Source organism: Thamnophis elegans, chromosome 7 (assembly GCF_009769535.1).
Source record: "Thamnophis elegans isolate rThaEle1 chromosome 7, rThaEle1.pri, whole genome shotgun sequence".
NCBI classification, from domain to species: domain Eukaryota; kingdom Metazoa; phylum Chordata; class Lepidosauria; order Squamata; family Colubridae; genus Thamnophis; species Thamnophis elegans.
In genome coordinates this window covers 37,897,235-37,920,252 of record NC_045547.1, presented here as the reverse complement: position 1 = coordinate 37,920,252, position 23,018 = coordinate 37,897,235, and the positions used below count along the sequence as shown (strand labels likewise).

The 23,018-nt window shown below is 34.5% G+C and overlaps 1 protein-coding gene across 1 annotated transcript in view; it reads right to left on the bottom strand.

Moving 5' to 3' along the window:
• The window catches only part of FGD6 (FYVE, RhoGEF and PH domain containing 6), a 59,066-nt gene that overhangs the window by 29,316 nt on the left and 6,732 nt on the right, over window positions 1-23,018 (bottom strand). The window contains exons 2-7 of the mRNA XM_032221238.1: window positions 16,028-18,395; window positions 8,899-9,055; window positions 7,687-7,754; window positions 7,563-7,593; window positions 1,733-1,884; window positions 265-421 (exon numbers count right to left, since the gene is read on the bottom strand). Of these exons, the coding sequence (XP_032077129.1) occupies window positions 265-421; window positions 1,733-1,884; window positions 7,563-7,593; window positions 7,687-7,754; window positions 8,899-9,055; window positions 16,028-18,395 (2,933 nt within the window). The remainder of the gene's footprint in view (window positions 1-264; window positions 422-1,732; window positions 1,885-7,562; window positions 7,594-7,686; window positions 7,755-8,898; window positions 9,056-16,027; window positions 18,396-23,018) is intronic.

The following is a 23,018-nucleotide window of genomic DNA, read 5'->3' as shown; positions in this document are numbered from 1 at the left end:
TAGCAAAGTGATGGGATTTTCTGTTCATATTATATGAACCCAAGGCTATCATGGCCCTTATAAGCATTTTTAGGTCAATATTTTGACAGTTATATCAAAATATTGATTGTTAACCCCTTAATATATGTGCAATGTAACCTTCACAAAACCCTTGTTTATACCCTACATCTGAGAAAAAGATATATGCACTGGATACCCTGGACTTACAGTACATAAAACTGTCCTTAAACCCAGAGTCTGTAGATGAGGTGGAAACCAAATTACCTCAAATTCTCGAACAACAGAGGCAAACCCAGGATTCTTTTTACAATGTTCATCAAGGAGGGCTATATTCCTATCAAATTCTTTTATGTAAGTTGAATACATCTTTAAGTAAGGCCCCTTTTTCACAAATATATCAGCAATTCTCTGATGGTCAATCCTAGAATTCAACATAGTAAATAATTAGTATTTGCAGCTGAAGAATGCAGTACAGGTAGTTCTCGACTTATGACCAGAATTTTCATTGCTTAAACAAGACAGCTGTCAAGTGAGTCACATCCAGTTTTATGACCTTTTTGCCATGATTAAGTGAATCACTGCAGTTGTTAAGTCAATCACATAGTCATTAAGTAGATCTGACTTCCACAATTTTCCAACTTTACCTAGTCAGAAATTGATTGGGAAGGTCGCAAATGGCGATCAAATGATTCCAGGATGCTGCAGCCATTGTAAACACATGCCAGTTGCCAAGTGCCCACATTTTGCTCACGTGACTATGGAGATGCTGTGATAGTTGTAAGTGTGAGTACTGGTATTGGTGAGTAATTTTTTCAATTAAGTTGTAACTTTGCATGGTCATTAAACAAATGGTTATAAGTTGAGGACTATGTAGGGGAGGGGGGTGTATTTTCTCTTTCTACCTCTTTCTGTCCTTATATATTCTGCATCTAGAGGTCAAGGAATCTCAAAAGAGGCCACACTCAGATCAGTTCCACCACAAAACCGCGCTCGACTAAACCGCATCCGACTAAACCGCGTAGCTGACGTCATCAACAGGGCGACAACAGCGCGGAGACAGAAGCACGCTGTAAACCCTAAACCTAAAATTAACCCCTAAACCTAAACCTAACCCCCCTAAACCTAATCCTAAACCTAACCCTAAACCTAACCCTTAACCTAACCCTAAACCTAACCCTTAACCTAACCCTAAACCTAATCCTAACCCTTAACCTAACCCTAAACCTAATCCTAACCCTTAACCTAACCCTAAACTTAACCCTAAACCTAACCCTTAACCTAACCCTAAAGCTAACCCTAAACCTAACCCTAAACCTAACCCTTACCTTAAGTTGAATCGGCTTGCTTTCAAAGCACTATTTAAAGCGCCCTTCTTTCTCCGTGCTGGCTTTTGTCGCCCTGTTGTTGACGTCAGCGATGCGGTTTAATCGGGCGCGGCTTAGTCGAGCGCGGTTTTGACGGGTCACGACTCAGATCTAGGTTATTCATACTTAGGTTTGAAAATTTAGTCCAGTCGTTGTAATAAGCTCAGAACCAAAGGGGATTTACTTTCAACATATATTCCAAGTAGCTACCTAAATTCAAAAGGCTCCAAATAGGCTTTGGACAATCACCTTATTCTCCACCCTAAACTTTATTGGATGTCTAATACTCATCAAGATATTTTATCAATCTCCATGAGAAGGAAAAGATACAGAAAGAATGAGAGAGAGAGAGAAAAAGAAAAGGTTACCAATGAGAAAGGCGTTCTTCTAGTTCTCTCAGGAGATCCCGATTAAGCTCATATAGCTGAGGTAGATAGTACAAGATCTGATTCAGAATCTTATCTTCAATTACTGGCTTTCCAAACTGCCTAGACGCATGTGCCACTGAATCCCGAAAATCCTATTACAGGGCAAGTAAGAAACATATACACATACTTATAGAAACCAGCCTCCAAACAACAATGCAGGTTACATTTCTTTCTTCTGTACAGACATTGATTATCCATTTACCCAACTTTCTAGGACCAGATAAGCAATCCAAGGTAAAATAGACTTTGGAAAGGAAGACAAGCTCAAACAAGCCTGAACAAAATATAGATTCAATCTCTTAGAAAGTTTGCTTTGAAAATACATGGCTAAATATGTAAACCATTTCTCTGACTTAGTTAACTCCTATCTTAATTTATACTGAAAATATATAAAATAATCTTGCACCACTTTAACTCTCACTGTTTCCTGCAAAGAAAGCAGTAAATTGTATTTTGGGAAGAAGGATTATTTATCAAAAATTCTTCTATAGAACACTTTTTTCCACAAAGTTGTTAGTGAGAGGTTTTATTATACACTATGGATATGTCCTTGGATAAAATTAGAACATGACTTTATATGTCTGATGTCATAAGGAATATACTGTATGAATTATAGTATTGATTGTTGTGTTCTACTGTTGGACTGCTTCTTCCAAGAGTTTCTCAGGAAATTATAGTTAAAGTAGGTTGTATCAATCAAGTCGAAATTTTGAGATACTTTAGCCTGTCCAAGATTGTAGGTTTCAGAAGATTTATAAAACAAGTAGTAGCTGTAACATACATAACTCTTGATGTTCTATATTAGGGTTGTGCAAGGACCATTCAGTTTAAGAACTGTTTTTTTTTTTTTTAAATATATTAATCCTGTGTTGTGACAGTAGCCAGTAATCTATTATCCTAGAGCATTTATCAAAAAAACTGACTGCTCCTTCCATTCGATAACACTAGAACAGGATCACAAAGAGTTATGTCACTCATACCCTGATCATCTCCTGATTGGATTACTGTAACATGCTCTACATGGGGCTACCCTTAAAAAATATTTGGAAGCTACAATTGGTACAAAACACAGAATTGTGGACAATTCTAGTGGCCCCTTGTATGGCACAAGAGACATAGTACTGTACTGGCTGTCAGTTTGATTCCAGCTTCAATTCAAGATGTTAAATCTTTATGGGTCCAGGATATATGAGGAATTGCTGTATTGATTAGATTAGCCCACCCCACTCATTCCAGCAGAAAGGACCTACTTCAGATCCCATTGGCCGAAGAACTTTGGCTGGCAAAGTTCAAGAAAACAGCCTTTTTTGTGTGCCCTCCCCCCTGTCCTCTGAAATATTCTCCCATCAGAGATAAAGTCCACCCACACTCCTGGCTTTTTAGAAGAGCCTAATAACTTGGCTCTGCTGCTTGGCCTAGAGCCCCAACAGAGATTAGCTACACTGGATGTGGTTGATAAGGTAGAGAGAATCTCTTACCCAGGCCATCCATCATTTTGATTTTAGCTTTTCTATTCAATCTCTTCTATTCATTTTTAAATTTTAATTGTTTTCTGGTATTTTTAACCTTTTATTATATTGTAAGCCATCCAGAGTCACTGTATCAGTGAGATGGGCAGCATAAAAATTAATTAATAAATACGTGTGCATTACTCAAGGCTTCATTCCATTTTTTATGTCTAAAATGCTGCTGTTTGTACTATTCTGGACTCTATACATTTTACTCCTAGTTTTTTTTAACTGCCAAGTATTGCGCTAGATGGGAATTTGGGAAAGATATAGTGTAAAATGATGACATGTTGTTTCCTGCACATAGACATGTCTAGTTATTTGAAAAATTTGCCGGTTATTCCTGTATCTGTACTTCTGATCTAATTATCAGACCAAGGTCAATTGGTTCTGCTACATACTAGAACAGCCACATCATAGTTGAGAATTTTTTGCCAGCTGGTTTGGTACTTAGAATTGACTCCCACTTGAATAAAATTTGGAATTAGATCATTTAAATTATTAAAAGTGCAGCTATTAATTTGAATATATAGATGTTATATTAGTACTGTATATATCATGGGTTCATTTTATATTATGGTTATGATTTACTGTAATGTGTTACAATATTGTTGTTTTATTGTGTTGATATTTTTCTTACTTATAAACACATGATGAATAAAATTAGTACTGTTGCTTTTTTATGGAGAGAAAAAATCTATTTACATATATGATCACTTGGAGTTGGAAATGACTAGATGGTACATAATCAATATATCAATCCTACTATTATTGTTGTTAATGCAGATCTCCTAGCAAAATAGCTACATTACCATAGAGAGTAGATATGATAGGAGTTATGTTTTATAAAATATTTAGTTCTGCTATGTTTAAATTGCATGGTATATTTGCAATTTAAACCGCAAAAGGTATATCTGACTAAATTACACACTAATCGATATTCATTATTAAAATGTATATATCGCTTGTACAATATTCTATTACAATTAGTAAAATATATCACCTACAAACCAGCTGATTCTTCTGCACATTTAAATGCACACTAAATAGAGAATTATCTGCCCCCACATCTGCCAACATGAAATGGAATTTCAGTGCTTGTGCTTTTGCTTCCTTCTCATTACGGCTACCATATCCCAAAACAATTCCATCATCCATATGTTGGAGACATGAGAAAAATCAAATTAGAATCGATTTGTTCCATGTGTTCATTACCACATGCTTTTTAATGCAAATAAGGTACAGCAATTACAAACACAGATGCATAGCTGTTTGAAACATTAGCTTGTGCACAATTTTAAAAAGAGTGCATTGGAGGAATGAATATTAGTAGGCTTTTCCACTTTTTTTAGTTTACTGTAACCTCCTTTTAACATTGCATGACCTAAAACTGGAATGGGAACGGATGGAGATGCCTCTTGGTATTAAAGCCTAAAGTACATTAAATTCCAAGGTAAAACAGATGGCTTTGTCCATATGGAAATAAAGTGTTTTCATGCAATGGGAGCCAACTGGCAACATTTAACTAATTTCTTGCATCATTGGGGGTTTATGATTTTCACATACAAATAACACAATAATTACTTCTCTTCTCAATTTAGCCCCACAAAGAAAATAACTGATGTATACTTCTACCAATGCTCCAGCTAAGCAAAAAAAAAAAAAAAAAAAAAAAAAAAGTGTGGGAGGGAAACGCCCTGAATGCCAAAAATTAAATCTGAGCATCTATTGATTCACTGATACAAATATTAATGGATATATAATCTTGTTTTATACAAGATTAGAAGAAAAATAGCTTTTCAGAAAAACAGATAAAAAGCAACAATAAATTCTTCTCAGTATATGCAATCCACATTCATTGTCACACAAACAAAATGACACAGAAAAAAAACGCAAGAAGCTTATTTTTCTATATTGTTATGCTGAGCAGAGCTATAATATTGAATTATAATGCCTCTCAACTTTAATATTACTGTTACTGTAAATACATAATAAATCATTCATTACATAGTACAATATGCAGCCCGTTGTGTTAAATAAATTTATCCTTTTTTGATGGTCATTTTTTGTTAACATTAGAATATTTATCGCTACCCTCAAATAAATTTATTCATACATTGAAGCTGTATTTCTGCTATTCATCAGCATACACACATTCTGCTGTATCTTGTAGACTGAGTTTGGAACAGTTTCAAAAGTTACTTGTAATGCTCTGATAAGCCCTCCTAAATTTAGTGCATATAGCACTCAGTAAACTCTATTTCTGTAACACTGAAACAACACTGAAAAATAATGACTATATTAAAATAGAAGATGTTTGTATCCAAGTACTTTTCGTGAAAGGAAATCTTAAGTATTCTTCTTTGAAAGTACAAAGCATTCATGTTCACTGCCTAATTACACAAATTTCTAATATGGAGATTATCTCTTTAAAATTATATGCAGATATCATTGTACTAAAGCATTCATGCCCATTGCCTAGGTTTGTTGTATGCCATCCAGAATTTGGGGAGCTTTCTAAATTTGGTACATAAACTAATCTCTGAATTTATCGGACATATTTATCATATGTTCCTCACCCATACACTTGCTATGCTACTGAGATAATAGCCATTAGGGCAGGCCTATCAAACTGACAGCCTGCAGGCCAGATAAATCACCTGCAGGCCATGTCCACCCTGGCTCCACAAAGGGGAAAAACGTCATGATATGTCACAATCTGACCCATGATGCAATTGAATTTGACACCCGTGAATTAGGCAAATTAACAAGCACAAAGTGGTTCCCAAAGGAATCCCTTTTTAACAAGTGCCTATTTGCCCAAATTCTAAATTTTCATTTGTTCTTGCGAAATCAAATATTTTGCCAGGGCTTTCAATGCAGCTAAAATTATATATCTAAAAATGAATAGTAAGCAATATATAGGATAACACAATAAGAAAGATAAAGAATTAAAAAAATCAAAGTGCTATCTGTAAATTGGAAAGATCTTTTTAAAAAAGAACTGTGTAGAGCTATCAATTTGGAATATAAACTTTTAATACCCTATTATGTAAAGCTATAAATTCCTATTCCACCAGTTTTAATAGTGATCATATAATGAAGCCTAATTTTCTCCATAAACAAAAAGTTAGATTAAGCTCTTTAAATATGCATCCAACTTCACACTTTTAGCCTTACTCCTAAAAATATAAAGGAATATAGGAAGTAGAATTTTTGCTTTAAATTTTGTGGAGGTATTTTGGATTTCATGGATGATAGGCTACAAAATTAAGAAATTCTGAATTGTCAAGGAGCCTTGGCCTTTGAACTTTGATTGCCAAAGGAAAAGAAAAATCTCAACAATCAACTTTAAATATAGATGCCTAGTAAGTCAAGCTCACATACTTTTGGTAATACTCGAATATACTGGGGGTGGGGGAGGCAGTTACTTAAAAGCTTAGTTAAAATAATACTACCAGATTATTCAAGTATTATTGTATATTTCTCCATTTATATGTTTTAACACATATAAATAAAGCCTAAACAAAGCCTAAATAAATAACAATATATACATTATATATCTATCTATCTATACTAGTCTCCCTTTATTTACTTATCAGCACAAATAAAACATATATATATATATATATATATATATATATATATATATATATATATATATATATATATATAATACTATTTTTGACTGTTGAATAACAATCTGCAAAATTTGCTCCTAAAAAACCTTATAAGAGATTGTATTCTGTATTTAATTGCATAAATTATCATAAACTAAGTCCAACATTTTATAGGCTTATGGATCATAACTATGATTAGATTAAATGCATATAATAACATTACAGTATAGTTACATTATATTTTCCTAACATATGAAGGTTCACCTATGTACACATAAATGAAAAATGTTGAGATGTCAAAAACAAATCTCTGGTTCTACCACATTTTGACCGTTCAGGGAATGTATATGAATTCCTTTCTGTCTATCATGTGCTTATTTTCAGCATTGTTAGCTCTGAATCTAAAGACTTAAGAATATCCCCTTCTGTGATTCAAAACTTTTGCAGAATTTGGATCAAACATCATGATTACATCTCTTCTGTTTTAACTTGTTAGCAGAGTTCCATTAGATTTAGTGTTTTTACAAAGAGGAACATTATAACAATCCTAGTTTAAGACAATTTTTTAAAGAATTTCAGAGATGATTAAGCTAAGATGTTTATAAACTAAACATGTTTATAAAAGTAAAATTAAATACTTACAATGTGTAGGAGCTTTAGAACATCTACAAACCTATTACCAAGAGAAGAACAAAAGCATCTCAGTGGAAAGGGAGAGGAAAAGTAATGGAAAGTAGATTTAATTAAGTACCACACAGATACTTACACTTTCTCTGAGCTCATGATTTCCTTAGCGATATGATAAACCTTTGTTTTCTTCCCAGATGCCCTAAACTAAAAATAAAAGCAAATATTAAAAAATCAACATAGGAATGGTAAAAAAGCAATATTACTGTATTCTGTGTATTTTAGACATTATATTTTTACACAAAAACTTTTCCTATAATTTTATTGCATGCAGTTCTATTATCTATTTTCGATTGCATTATGATCTACATGCAGATGAATATTCAGTTATTGTAATGATTGATAATATATTATAATCAGAATATTATAATGAGATGGTTCCATTTCTACATCTTTCTCTCGGTGTGTGTGTTAAGAACAATAATAATAAGAATGGCAGAAAGCTAATTTAGAATAGAAAAAGTAAAATAGAAAGAATGAACAAAAAAGTTAAAAGTGCAGTAAGAAAATATAGGTAGTCCTCAACTCATAACTATTTGTTCAGTGACAAATGTTCAACGTTACAGTGGCAGTGAAAAAGTGATTTATCACTGTTTTTCACACTTACATCTATTGCAACATCCCTGTAGTGACATGGTAAAAATCCGGATGCTAGGCAACTGACATGTATAGTTTAGTATAGTATTTATGATGGTTGCAATATCCTGGGGTCATATGATCACATTTTGTGATCTTTGACAAGTGAAGACCATGGGGAGGCCAGATTCACTTAACAACTGTGTTATTAACTTAACAACTGCAATGATTCACTTAACAACTGTGGCAAGAAAGGTCATAAAACGGGGCAAAACTCACTTAACAACTGTCTTGCTTAGCAATGGAAATTTGGGGATCAATTGTGGTCATAAGTCGAGGACTGTCTGTAGGAGAAATAGCAAGATATACAGAAAGAGATAAAGGAAAAGCCATAAAGAAGTGACTTCTGATGTTCTTTACAGCAGTTAGCCTCACTCTTTAAAATTACCTCATGACTTCTTTCTACTATCTAGCCTGTCTCATCATCAAAACCATAAATAACAAGTTCATTTCTTTTATATAAAAAAACCTTGGGGTTTCCCAAATCATAAAAGCTTGGGAAAAGGGGTTTCCAGTCATCAATAAATATAAATATTGCCTTTTCTCTAATAAAAGAAGTAACAGCATATTTTTTTCTATTACTTTCATTTTTTTCCAACTGTTAACAGTATTTTCTAAAGACTCATGACAAAATAGATTAATGTTACAGTCTTACTTGCTTGTTTTCTTGTGCATCAGACTCCCCTTTACTGGAGTCTGAATTCGTATCATCCTCATCATCATCAGAGCTGTTCACATCTCTTGGCATTATTTCATCATCTGAATGTGTATCTTCTAACATTAATTCTGATCCATCACGTTCTGCTGATGACCTACAACATTGTGTAACATAAGCAGAGTTCCATCTAATTGTTGGTTGAAGCACAGAATGCTATTCACTGTAGAAATCTGTTAACTATTAATACAACAATAAATTGTGTAATACAATCCTCAAAGAAATAAATAACAGTTTCATAAAGGAACAAAAATATTGTTCAATCACAATTGTTAACATGATCATCCAAGTCTCTTTACAAATTACCTTGTTTGGTAGCTGTCTTAAAATTTTTTGTTTTTACTGGTAAAAATGCCAACATTTCTCATGATATCGTTCATTTTTCTGTCCCACAATGAGAGATGTGCTTTTTGATTATTTTCTTATGACTTCAAAATCATTTACCCATACTCACTTTCAAACAAAAACATTGATATTCAAAGGTTTCTGAAGGCAATTTAAATATAACGTATGTTATCCAATTGTTAATGTTATCTGCTCTGTTATATAAGTAATAGTCAGAACTTAAAATATACTTTCTTAATAAATAAAAATACCTCAAAATATCATTGTTCATTAGCTGAGATTATCTTATTTACTGATCTTCTGTAATAATATCAAATAATGAAATGTTTTAAATGTTGCCTAGTAAGAACCTTACCAAGTATTTTAGAGTGGAATAGTTGTAAGCACATTAAGTTAGCATCCAAAATATAGCATGGCATTATATTATAAATTAAGAATAAAATCGTATAAACTAGTTTAACCACATCAACACCCCTAGCAGAAAGTGTTTACTTTTGCCTTGTGCAAAGCACAGCTATGTTGCTGGAAATAAAATATGAAAATTGAAATTAATTACCTAAAGTTGTTTTAAATTTAAACAAAGCTCTAATATTCCAAGTTCTAGAATATTCGGGTACAGAATGGATGTGTTACATGGCATTATGATTCTAGGACACACTGTGGACCATAAGAGGTTCTTGCTTAATTAAATGTGGTTTCATTCTAATTTTGGGTGTTGTGTGAATGGAGACAATTGAGGGTTATTTGCCTGAGGAGTGGCCCTAAGCCACAGCTCAAATGGCATAAATCATAGATTCTAAAACTGCAAGACATAACTTAAGTATCACAATGTTTTTTAAAAGTGCCTTAGGCACCATAATTGAGCTTAGGCTTCTGAGAACTACTAAATTATAAATGAGTTTTATACTGGGTACCTGTGTAAAGAAATTAAAATCAAAATTTCTTTACACAGGAATCAAAATTTTATACTTTAGTATAAAAGTATTAATCAAATTTATATTTTAGTATAAAAGTATAAATAAAAAATTTATACTTTTAAAATTATTATTCATATTATAAAAGATTATTTTGGCATATGCATACATGTAAATACAATCAAAGTATATTTGCCTAGTAAAACCATTAGTTTTATTCATAAAGGATTGCAAAATTCATTTTAGAGAATTGTGATATCCCAAAGTCTGAGAGCCCGTCACAAAAGGTAAAGATATTGGACACATGATGCAGCTATATTGGAAAGCAAAGCAGAAGATGCAAATGTCAAACACCCAGAAAGGCCAGAATCTATGGCTATTCAATTTCTCATGAACTGATTTCAAGAGAAACCCATCAAAAAAGGATAATTCTGAATATCAATGTATTTCAATATGTAAGCTAAAAATATAGCATACTAGGCTAATTAAAACAATCTCCCACACGGTCATGTTAAAGATTACCACAAAGTAAGAGGGTGGTTTTTTTTTTGGGAAAGAGAAACTTCTGCATAAGCAGTCATGTGAAATAAATCACCACTGAGTCATTACACTGTTCTTTGATGGCTTGTCACAGCCTGTAAGCCAACGAGTCTTCTCATATACCTTGAGAAAGCATTCTGGTTTGCTGAATGTAATTACTTGATTTCACTCTTAAATTAACTCAATTAAATAAAAGAATACTGCACTAGATTTTTGCCATGTTAACTTTAGAAGACAGTTTCAATCCAACGACTGTAGAGACAGATGTTCTCTGTCTTGAGCTGCTTTTTATAATATATAGCTTTTCCCTAGACATCCCAATAATCTTTTCGATCCCATCTATCCAATTTATCTGCTGTATTACCTTTCTTCTATTTCCTCAACCTGGCTCACATAATTTATTATCCAGCCAGGTGCTCCAAATATGCAAGTTTTGTCTTGCATATTTGGTTGGTTGTTCTTGCAATCCACGATACACTTGATTCTATTTCAAAATCAATAATTCAAAGCAAGTGTTAATATAGACCTGGCTTGAGTAGGAAGAAGGGAGCTATGAACCAATAAGGGAGGAGAAAGAATTAGTCAGTCCTGGGAAAAAGGAAAAAGCCTGGCAGAGACTCATAATAGACCCGCCTTGATTTTGTTGCTCATAAAATGTGATACTGAAACTTTGAAGACTTTGTTATGCTACCTTACAACAAAGAAGAGATTCCTGAAATTCTTGCCGTTCTATGTGTTCTTGCCTTCTTCAGAGGAGACAATACAGGTACCATAATCCTGGACTTAGAACAATTAATTTAGTAACCATTCAAAGATACAATGGCATTGAAAAAAGTTCAATGTAATCATTTTTCACACTTACGACTGTTGCAGCATCCCCATGGTCATGTGATCAAAATTCAGATGCTTGGCAACTGACTCACATTTATGACAGTTGTAGTGTCCTGGGTTCCATATGATCACCTTTTATGAATTTTTGATAGGCAAACTCAATAGGAAAGCCAGATTCACTTCACAACCGTGTTGCTAATTTAACAACTGCAGTGATTCACTTAACAAGATGTCATAAAATGGGGCAATATTCACTTAACAACTGCTTAGCTTAGCAATGGAAATTTTGTGGTTGTAAGTCGAGGACTACCTGTAGTCTAATTTTCTCTCACTTTTTCTTAGTGTCCAGTTTTCACAACCATATCTTACCACTGGAAGATAATATTTTTCACTATTATGTCCTTTCTCATCAAGGTATGTCATCATTTACCAAGATGTTATATGTTTTTGTTATTAATTTACTTCTTAGGATTAATGCTCTCTTTGCTTCCCCATTTTTATCTGTTCCAGAACAGAAGAAAATAATATAACTATCATTCTTTTCTCTGCTGTCAATTGTAGTTAATTTCAGATATTTAAATTTACACATTATTCATGGGTTAAATCTACTTTTTACAGATTTCGTTCTTCAATATTTAAAGGCACACAGTTACAAAATCATAGGTAGTTTGGAAACTGATCATGACAAATAATGAAAAAGAGCATGGTAAGTTCATTAAAACTAAGTTTTTCCTTCTTCGTTTCAAATCCATTATTTGCATCAAATCTATATAATTATAAATTCTGAAAACAATATATATGTATGTATATTTCAGAGAAAACTGACCTTGATAATTTTTTTGCTGAACTGGATATGGTTCAAGGTAATATTTTATAAATATCAGCGTTATCATACAATTTATGTTTTCTAGAATTACTTTACAATTTATCTGTAAAAAAGTAGTAGCAGTTCTATTGGCCAAAAGCAAACATTATCTACAAACAATACCTTCTTTAGATCAGTTAAAGTTTAAATTGTATTCATTCAGCTACACATTCTATGCCATTAAGGGAGAAGGAGACTTTTGCATCACTACACGTTTTCTAACAGCTTCATTTCTAGCTGTATCTCACAAATAAACAGATTTCTGATTACATTTTGCCAATAGTTTATACCAAAAAACATTTACTTTGAGAGCTGACCTAAAATTTACAGTCAAGCAACTTCTGATTCTCAAACATCAATTCTCACTGGTTGTATACATTTCCAGTTGAAAACAGTTCTTGAGATGTCAAAAAAGTGAAGGCTATTTCAGTTATGTTTTTTTTTTAAAAAAAATAGTTGTAACATGGTAATTATATTCAATTGCATATAGTGCAATTTACTATAACTATTTCATTAGGTGTCGTGTTTAAAATTAAAGAAAGGACAAAATGACAAAAGATTAAAAAGATATAATAAATAAGTCCCATCCTACACAATAAAATTACAAGTGTGCTCCATTTGTAAAGCATGAATCAAATGTATATTTCCAGAAATTAAACATTAAAACACATTTTATATCAATTCAGATACATATTTTATAGTTTGTAAAATAAATTGTGATTTTAGGGATGAAAAACATAAATTACATTATCTTGGCTTTCTTAAACAGTTTAAATCATTAGCTCTTTATGTCTAAAAAAGGAACTATAATTAAATGTCAATTTACAAACATAAAAAACCAGCTACAGTTTGGACTGTTTCATATTTTTGCATTCTGTCCTATCCTAATTTTAGTGCAATTTCTTAACATTACTTATATGACATAATTTCTCAATTCAAATGAGGAAATGCCTTTATTTTATACTAGTTTGCTTCCTTATTAGTCTACTGAGACAACTAGTGCAAAAAATGCAGAAAACAGAAACCCAAAGTTTCACCCATAATAAAAAATATTTTTTGTAATGCAGATAATATCAAATAAAAGTTCTGCATATTTATATTTACATAGATCATAGAAGCAATTCAGGATGAAACATGACAAAATTTCCAGGTTATAATATTGTTCAAAACATGATCATTTTTTAAAATTTTTGGCACAACATCAAAACATCAGGAATGTATATTACTTCAAGACAGGGCTTCTGTGTCTTTCAAGTCCTGCCATTGTTTGGGTTTATGCTATAGATACTATGCTATTTTCCCAGAAGCCCATCACTGGCATTCATTCATGTTAATTAACAATATGCTGTCAACTTATGCTTTTCCTGGGAACCTATTCATCAGTACTAATGAGCTTCACATTATGAAGGGAAAAAAATCTCTCTTTGCTCAAATATAGATAAGAATAACCTTGATTGCTGCCATAAGGATCTTTAGAGAAACAGCATACTATAACACAGAATTGCTTTTAGGTTTTGTAACTTCAGGCTGCAAGAATAGAGTTGTATGAATACGTTTCCTTATCACAGTCTTATACATAAGCTTGTCATGGAGAGAAAGCTGGCTATTTGAATTATTTTCTATATGTGCAGGGAATATAGGGTATGTTTTACCTCTGGAGAAAAAATAGATTTTGCAGTCCCTGACATGTAGTGTGACATACAGTATATAATTTTGAAGCAGATTTGCCAGCTCATCTAATAATACTACAATGTACACAATTTCAACATCAACCAAATGAATATAACAATTTCTGTTTTGAAACATATGTAAAAGTAGGCAATTTTATAATTTTAACAACTATAGGTTTTTATGTTGTGGATTTTTAATGTTATAAACTGTTATAACCGAGGGCATATAAATTTATTAAATCAATCAGTCAATCAAATACACACACACCCACATACACTTTTTCCCCTTCAAAATCCAATGAAATCATCAATAAGATTTGTATGCAAGTTTGCAATAATTTCATCAAATTTAGTTCAGGTTTGTAGTTGTTCATATGGATGTCCAATCATCGTATTTCCACATTCAGCTGCTTATGGACATTTGCTTGCAGATTAGGATAAAAGTTAAAAGTTGTTCAAAAACTCAAATTGCTTATGCCATAAACTGTCTTCAGACAAAATCAAGCCAGTGATCCATCAAAAATGGTGAAAAAAATGTGTATTTAAACAAAATCTAAAAATGGGAAAAATAGCCTGTTCTAAAACAGTAATCAATAAAAGTTACTTTGCTAACCATGCAGGAGTGAAATGCTGCTGGTTCGGAACAGTTCTCCTGAACAGGTAGCAAAAAATTCTATGGTTTGGCCGAACCGGTAGTAAAAACAGGTTCTGACAATCAGCTGTGACAATGTCGCACGATTATTGGAACCTTTTTATAACTTTGTCAGGATTGATATTCCACCTCTTTAGCTCCTCCTCGGGGTCTTCCCTGGCTTGTCTGGGGTGGGGGGGAATGACTTCCTTCCTGTTTGCAGGGGTTGGCGGGAAGGATTCCCCATTCAGGCTTGAGAGAAAAGACGCGAGCGCTTGCTCCTGGCATTTTTCATTTGGTGGAAGCTTTCAAAGCAAGCAAGTGCAAGCTTCTTTTCTCTCAAGGCTGAATAGGGAATCCTTCCTGCCAACCCCTGCAAACAAGAAGGAAGCCACACACACCCAGAAAAGCTGGGAAAGACCCCGAGGCTGGGCCAGACCCCCATTTGGTTTTTATATTGAAGATGGGATTGAATCTCCACTGATTGGCAGAAAGTTCTTCAGCTGGCTTTGATTCCCGCACCCTCCCCCCTTTCCCAAAGCACAAAAGTCTCCTTCTGAAACTGTGCATCCTGCCTCCCCTCCCCCCTTGTCCAGAGACAGCTGTCACTTAAGCCCCTGTCCTGCCCTGCTCCCTCGCGCCCAAGTCGGGCAGTGCTACCACCGGCAGGCTGACAACCTCAACCCCTTCCCTTCCCGCTGCCTTTTCTCACGCCAAGCAAAGTGGGTAGGAGAGGAGCGGAAGGTTGGAAGAGCCGTGACATCACCTGGAGCTTTTCATCAGCTGCAGATTAGAGCTCTGTCAATTCTGCTCCCCCCTCCTCCATGATCTGAAAGGATGCTCTGACATTCTTCCCCTCCCCCCTCCCATTAATCACTTCCCTGGTCTTTGTCCGACCCAGCACTCCCCACCAAGCCACACCCACAGAACCGGTGGCAAAAAAAAATTAGATTTCACCACTGTAACCATGTATCAGTAAAATCACAAAAGTGATTATGACATATATAGAGACCAAATGCACTATGCTTCTGGATAGGTTAAAAAGTACTTGGAACATAGAGATGTCAGCAATAATAAAAATATTTCACACATCATGCTAATTGTAGTTTTGAAAAGTAGGCTTTCATGCATAATGCTATGCCATAAACAGTTTACAAACCACAATAGGTGAATGTACACAGCCTATTAAAAATAAAAACAACCCTACAGATTGATGCAATGGGAAAACCACACCCATCCATCCATCCATAGTGTTTCCATTTTAGCACCTTACCTGCCAAAGTTTAAACAGCTTCCTGCAGGTTCATACAGCTCTTCCACCTCATACATATTAGCATCCTGGTTTTCAACAATGCTAGAATTTTGCCTGTCAAAATGTATGTTTTCATCAGTAGCTGCAAAAGGCAAATTCTCATATTCTGGAATTTCTTCGTAATGGTTCACATTTTCATATTCATGTGTATTGTCTTGAGTAACAGAACTCAACTGTCCTTGTAATGAGAAAGTCTGTTCATCTAAAGACTTTGATCTTTGATTGATTTTAATTTCATTCTGAGCTCTGATTTTTTGTTTTCCCTTTTGTGAGAAAAAGCTGCCTATTTCTGCAGAATGTGCCTTTGCCGGTTTAGCTTTCCTTCCATTTGCCATGGCAATCGCATCCCCATTTTTGCTAGGCCCCTCTCCGCTAGGAATATCCCCATTGGCATTATCTGTAGACTGTGTGCCCTTTGCCAGAAATTTCTGGAAGTCACTTTTCAACATCCAAACAGACCACTTTATGTTTAGGAATTTTTTTAGTGAGCTTTTCTTTTGAGGTTCTTTTGGAGGCTTGTGTATTCTATCCATATCTACAGAAGACAAGGACTTGGCTCGAGGTTTTGTTACAGTACTGAAATTTTCTACTTTTTTTGCATTTTTTGTGTTTTTTAAGGTTTCTGGGTTTCCTGAAAATGGAAGAATAGGATGAGGTAATTTCCAAATTGGTTTTTCCAAAGATAATGTTGGAGTATCACACAATAGGACTGTATTTTGTTCTCTGGCTGAGTTATGCCTTATCCGAGGCCCCTCCAAAGTTTTATTTTCACTAGAAAAGTAAGCACTTGTGTCTAATAGTTCCTCTGATGCAGATTTTTTCAAAAGCCCAGCTATAGCAATGCAATGTCTTTGAGGTTTCTTCGGAATGATTCGAGATGAACTTTCACCTTTTAAGTAAACATCTTTAGTTTCCTTCTTTTGTGCAGAGTCATCAAGGGTCACCATGGCAGGTAAAGGTTGATTGCATGATAATTTTATTTGTTTAGGCAAACTCATCGATAGGTTACTACACCTTACAAAGCCAGTCTCTTTAGCATTAGTTGCCAACATACTGTTATCTTCCATTATGTTAATGGAAGGTTTTATTGAATTAAGGTCTGAAGAATGCCCAATATTTTCTAAGACGTGGCAGTGTTCATGTACAATTTTAGATGATTGGCTTTGTGGAATCAGTTCTTTGGCATCAATAGATTCTGGTGTTGGATGTACTGTTCTTACAGAATATGAAGCAACTTCCGATTTATCCACTGCACTTTGATGTTCTTGATTTTTATAGGAAACACTTTGAATTAGAACATTAATTTTTGCTGTGTGCTTAATGGCAAACTCGTGAATCCCAGAACTATCACATTCATCCTCTCCTGAAGCATCTATGCCATCTTGACGAACTAGACAGGGCGTATGTAGCTTTCTTGGTTTTGGAACTGGAAAAGGTTTAGTTGATACTATCGAGTTGGTTCCAAATGAAAGTTTGTCACTGTTTTTTGTGCAAGATATCATAGATGCATTATCCACGTCCATTTTTTCCATATGTGCTTGGTTACTCAAAGAGAAACAATTATTGTTGTTTTCAGTCAAAAGAGGACCTTCTAACATTTCAGATTCTACAGCAGTTAACTTTGCATCATTACTTGAACCCTCCTTAAGTTCTTCTACATTGGCTGTAGATGGGGGAAATTCTATTTTAACATTTTTGTTAGAATTAACTTTATTAACTATTTGACGTTTACTTAAATGTTTTTGCCTCAAATGGCCATTATTAGGGTAGACATTTTGTATCATAACATCTTCAAGTTTTTCCTCTAGATCATTAGCCTTTAAGACAACCTTATAATTATTTAAATTGTTTTCATTATTGCTTTCAAATATTGTCCCATGCTTTAGAGATGATGATGGCTGTTCATCTATATTAATGTTCTCTAGGTTTTCCAACTGTTCAAAAATGGTTGCATTTTTTGGGGTATCCTCCTGATTTCCACATTTATGAACACATTCAAAATTGCAAGAACAGAGAGATATAATATAAGCCGCATTATCTGTTGGAATCCCATTTTTATAATTCAGATGAACCAAGTACTCAGAAGAGTCTTTTTTGTGATCTTCTAAAGTCTTTAAATTTCTCCTTATGGAAGAGGGGACAGTTTTAACTTCAGGAACAGTCGAACATTTAAGCACCTTTGGTTTTGGTGCTATCACTGGCTTTGTTTTTCTTGAGGACTGCAAAACATCCACCACCACAACTTCTGGTTTCGGTGCTACAGGAGGTGGCACTATTTTGTGTTCTATCACCAGTCTTGGTTTTGGAGCCACTGGTGGCTTCTTAGTTTCTAGGACGAAAAAAGGAAAAAAGAGAAATATTAGGTTGGTCAGAATAATATTGTGCAAGTTATAAAATTCAAGCCTTTGTAGTTTGTGCAAATAGATCTCTCTAATGAAAAGCTTCCTCAACTGATGAGAAGGAAGATTAGTGCTAATGAATCATCATTTAATTGTGTTTATTTATTTAATAAATTGATATGCCACCCATCTCACTATCCCGAGTGACTGTAAATGTTTGTCTGCCAAGAATGGTCTTCTAAACAACATCAGAGTGGGAGCCATCTGGATCCACCTCATTCCAGAGAGTAGGCACTGTTATAGAAAGGACATTTAATTGTCCTGATGGATGACATTGTTTAATTAAAGAAACTCAGAGTGTGCCAACCCTTTAAAATCAAACTGGATGGATAGAAGCTATCTCAAGTAACTTGGCCCTATGCCATGTAGGGTTTTATAGGTAACAATCAGCACCTGAAATTTCACACAGAAGCAAACTGGCAACCAATGCAATTCATGAAGCAGGGCTATAACATGCACATATCAAGGCATGCCCATTATTGCTCATGCCATTGCATTCTGGACCATTGAAGTTTTTAGGTTGTCTTCAAGGGCAGCCTCCTATAAAGTGTGTTACAGTAGTCAAGCTGGGTAGTGAATACAGCATGGGTTACTGTCTGAAGGGCCCAGAATAAAAAAAAGTTGGCACTTCAGATGAAGTTGTTCAAAGGTCTTCCTGGCAACAGCTGTCACCTGTTCTTCAGGTAGGAGCTGCCTCTCCAGGAAGACCCTTAGATTCTGCATCAATCTTGAAGGGGAAGTGTTACCTCATCCAAGACCAAAGATGGAATACCAATATACCCGGATCTGGATAATCCAATAACCCACAACCACTTGGCCTTGGTACGATTGAGTCAGAGATGGTTTCCCCCCATTCAAACCTGCAGAGCTTCCAGACCCTGGGATAGAATCTTGATACCTTCACTTAGCCAGTCCAGATTTGAAAGATATAGTTGGGTATCATCAGCATACTGATGACACCAAAGCCAAACTGGTAGATGGCCTCCCTAGTGATTTCATATAGAAGTTGTTGGGGGAGGGGGAAAAGAGCATGACTTTATGACGGTTCACACAGGAGGGTGCTGGGGAGCAATCCTTTGCCCCTCCCCCTTCAATCAAGCACTGACTGGAATTGACTCAGCATTATACCTTGACTGTATTTATTTCTTCCACTAAAACACTTACCTAAACATTCCTATCAAGACAACAAAATCATGAATCCTAGCCCCAAAACATTTGAAATTATCTGCCTCACTTTGCCCTCAAAAAAAAGTACCAGTTGAACAGCTGAATTAAGGCAAATCTGTAGTTTCTGACTTTAACCTCTTTGCCCTGAAATGTAAGGAGCTTGTTAGAAGCATGCACCAACAAGAAAAATAATTCTGGTGCTCTGAGGAACAAGACAAGATAAAAAAATAAAACAGGAATGTAATAACTTCAAAGAGAACTTGTGGGTTTGTTTTCTTTCTGTGGGAACGGGAAGTGAAATGAATCTATTTTAGAATAATATTATACACTTTAAAAATCTGTAAATAAAATTTCAGTTTTGCTCCTCATTTGTTTGTAAATTCTCATCCATCAGAGATGATCTGGATATTTGCAAGCTTACTCTAAGAAACCATGCAAATTCAAAATTAATACAATAAACTCAGAACAGAAATGAACCTGATTTCCATGCAACTTTGCCAATAATTCTTATCCACTTACACACTAGACAATTTAAGGTAACTCCCTCTCCCCCATTCTTTAAAGGAAACCTGTCCTCCAACACTGATAGGTCACATTTTCTTCTTACATTGAGAATATATATATGAAGTTTTGTTATCACCCTATAATCCCTTCACATACAATGATTGTGAAATCAGAGGACAGCATAACTAATGTGTGTATTAGAGTTTAGGAATGAGCTCATTTAAGACACAAGGACCATCCTATTCTATATCCCAAATTTTATATTAAGAAAAACCCTGAATACCATTCTGAATATTTATATATTTTTGCAAAGAACATCTAAGCTTCCTCACCCAAAAGTGTTGCCAATTTTCTCTTTTCACTAAAAAGGGTACAAAATAAGTTGGAATAAGTTTAAAAAAACATTTTTTTTCACTTCAAAATAGAATCCACTTCCCTATTCACAGCAGACGATTGTCCTGAACAACTGGAGACAAATATATATATATATATTTTTAAAAAACAAGATTGTCCCCACACTGAGATGAAGTAGCCTACCCTTACTTTAACATTCAGCAGGATACAAAAAAGTTCCCTTGTATTTCATGACTAAATTTTATGCTAATAACCTCTGTTGACCTACATTTTTACTCCAAAAAAATACAATAACCTGTTATGGTTCTATGAACAAACTAGTAGAGATTATTCTATAATCATCGCTAGGAATATGAAATATTTACAAATAGTTTTCGAATTACAACTCTTTGTTTAACAATGTTTCAAAGGTATGACAGCCTTGGAAAACATAACTTGTGACTTGTACTCTCACTTACTACCACTGCACCCTCCTCGTGGTCACATGATTGCAATTTTGGTGCTAACCAACTAACATTTATAACCCATTGCAGTATCTGTGGTTCTGGTTTGCAACCTTTCTTGCCAATTTCTGCAAAAAATGCCCATTGGGCAAGTTGGATTCAACTAACATCCATGAGATTCACTTAACGATCACTGTAAATATTGTTGTAAAATCATTTGACTTACAATCACAATGACTCACAATGAAAATCCAGGTCTCAAGTGTGATCATAAGTTGAGGACTATCTGCCATATTAATAAGAAATATGGAAGACATGCATCACAATTCTGGAATAATTGACCTGAATTTGTCTCAGAATAAGGATTTATCATCTTTCTTATCTTATCTCAGCAATAATTCAGCAAGACATACATCTAGTTAAAGTTAAGCTTTCAAATCTATGAACCTGAATACTACTCTTAGAAAAGTAATGGCAAAAAATGGCAGCCTTTTCCATCAATTGGTGCCTTCTCTAATTAATAATGATGCTGCACAAGAATGCAACAATGAGGGTTAGATGTATAAATGATCAAGGATTTGCCACACATATCCAAACTCCAAAGAACACAAACAGAAATTTATTTATTTGTCAAATTTAGATACCACCCATCTGTCTTTGGTTCATAATTCAGTTTCCATATTATCTTTACCCATTTCAGTAGGGTTTAATTGGGGCACTTGGTGCCATTGATTACATTTCTAAAGAACCTTTGGCAAAGCCAGAATGGGTATGATGTGTCCATCCTTCCTGGTTCATCTTGACCTCTCAGAGGCTTTCAATATTATTAATCACCATATTCTTTTATACTGATTATGCCACTATGCGGAGGAGACTCAAGTCTAAGTACTATTGTTATTTCCTTTTTTCTGTGGTTGATTCCAGTCAGTATTAATTCAGGGGAGAAGTTGAGCCTGAGGCTTATCATTTGAGCTGAAGGCTTGATACTTTTGCCCTTTTTGTTTAAGATCACCTGAGAGCACTGGGTAAAATCATCTGTCATTTTGGGATCCAGTACTATTTGTATGCTGATGATATCCAACTGTCCATCTCAACCACAGAAATATTCTATCTTTAATCATGGATGAGGTAACAATTCCATCTCTAAACTAGGGAACTCTCTAGAACCGTGATGGCAAACCTATGGCACGTGTGCCACAGGTGGCATGCGGAGCCATATTTGCCAGCACGGCAGCCCTCAGCTCCGGCGGACATGTATGCACAGGCCAGCTGATTTGGAAGATATGGAAGACTTTCAAGTCTCCATGTGCCAATATATTTTTCTTACACACCTGCAACTGACTTACTGGTATCATTTTTTTTTCTAAAATGGACAGTCAAATCTGATAAAATATGTCAATTTCGGAACATTTCAAACAAAGTACTATCACATTCACTCCCACTTCTATTTTATGACTCCCTGATTTACATCATACTTACACATTACTTGCTTAATCATTATCCCTTACTAAGCACATGTACCACAAGTGGCTGGTTCATACAATATGCTAAGTTCTCAACTATACTGAAGAAACCAAATTGCTAAAAATACATGAAACAGGTCAATAGCATAACTAACTGTGATATGCAAGCTCAGCTAATATGTGAATTTCCCAATTGGTCTGCTTCATTTCTCTAAAGATTGTAATTCAGTTTAAGAAACCAACATCCTACCAGATGTTGCTGAACTACAAATCTTAGCAGCTTACCATACACAATTGGCAAAGAGTATTTTCTTCTACATTATTTTCTATCATATTTGATTTTTTTATGCACTAGCTATGTCTAACAAGTGATTTCAATTTGGCCATAATAAAAGAAGTTTCAAAAATTGCTGTTAGGCTCTCAATTTGTTAGAAAATTCCACCTTTCTATAGAAAGCTGCATGTATAAACTGATACTATATCCTCCAGCTGGCAACTGAAGATTCCTTCTTTCTTCTGAAGACTAAAATATCTAGGCTACTGAGCAAACCTGAAGACAATGCATCATCTCCAATTTTAAATGTTTCATTGTTCTTAATATTCAGGACAAACAAGTTCTGTC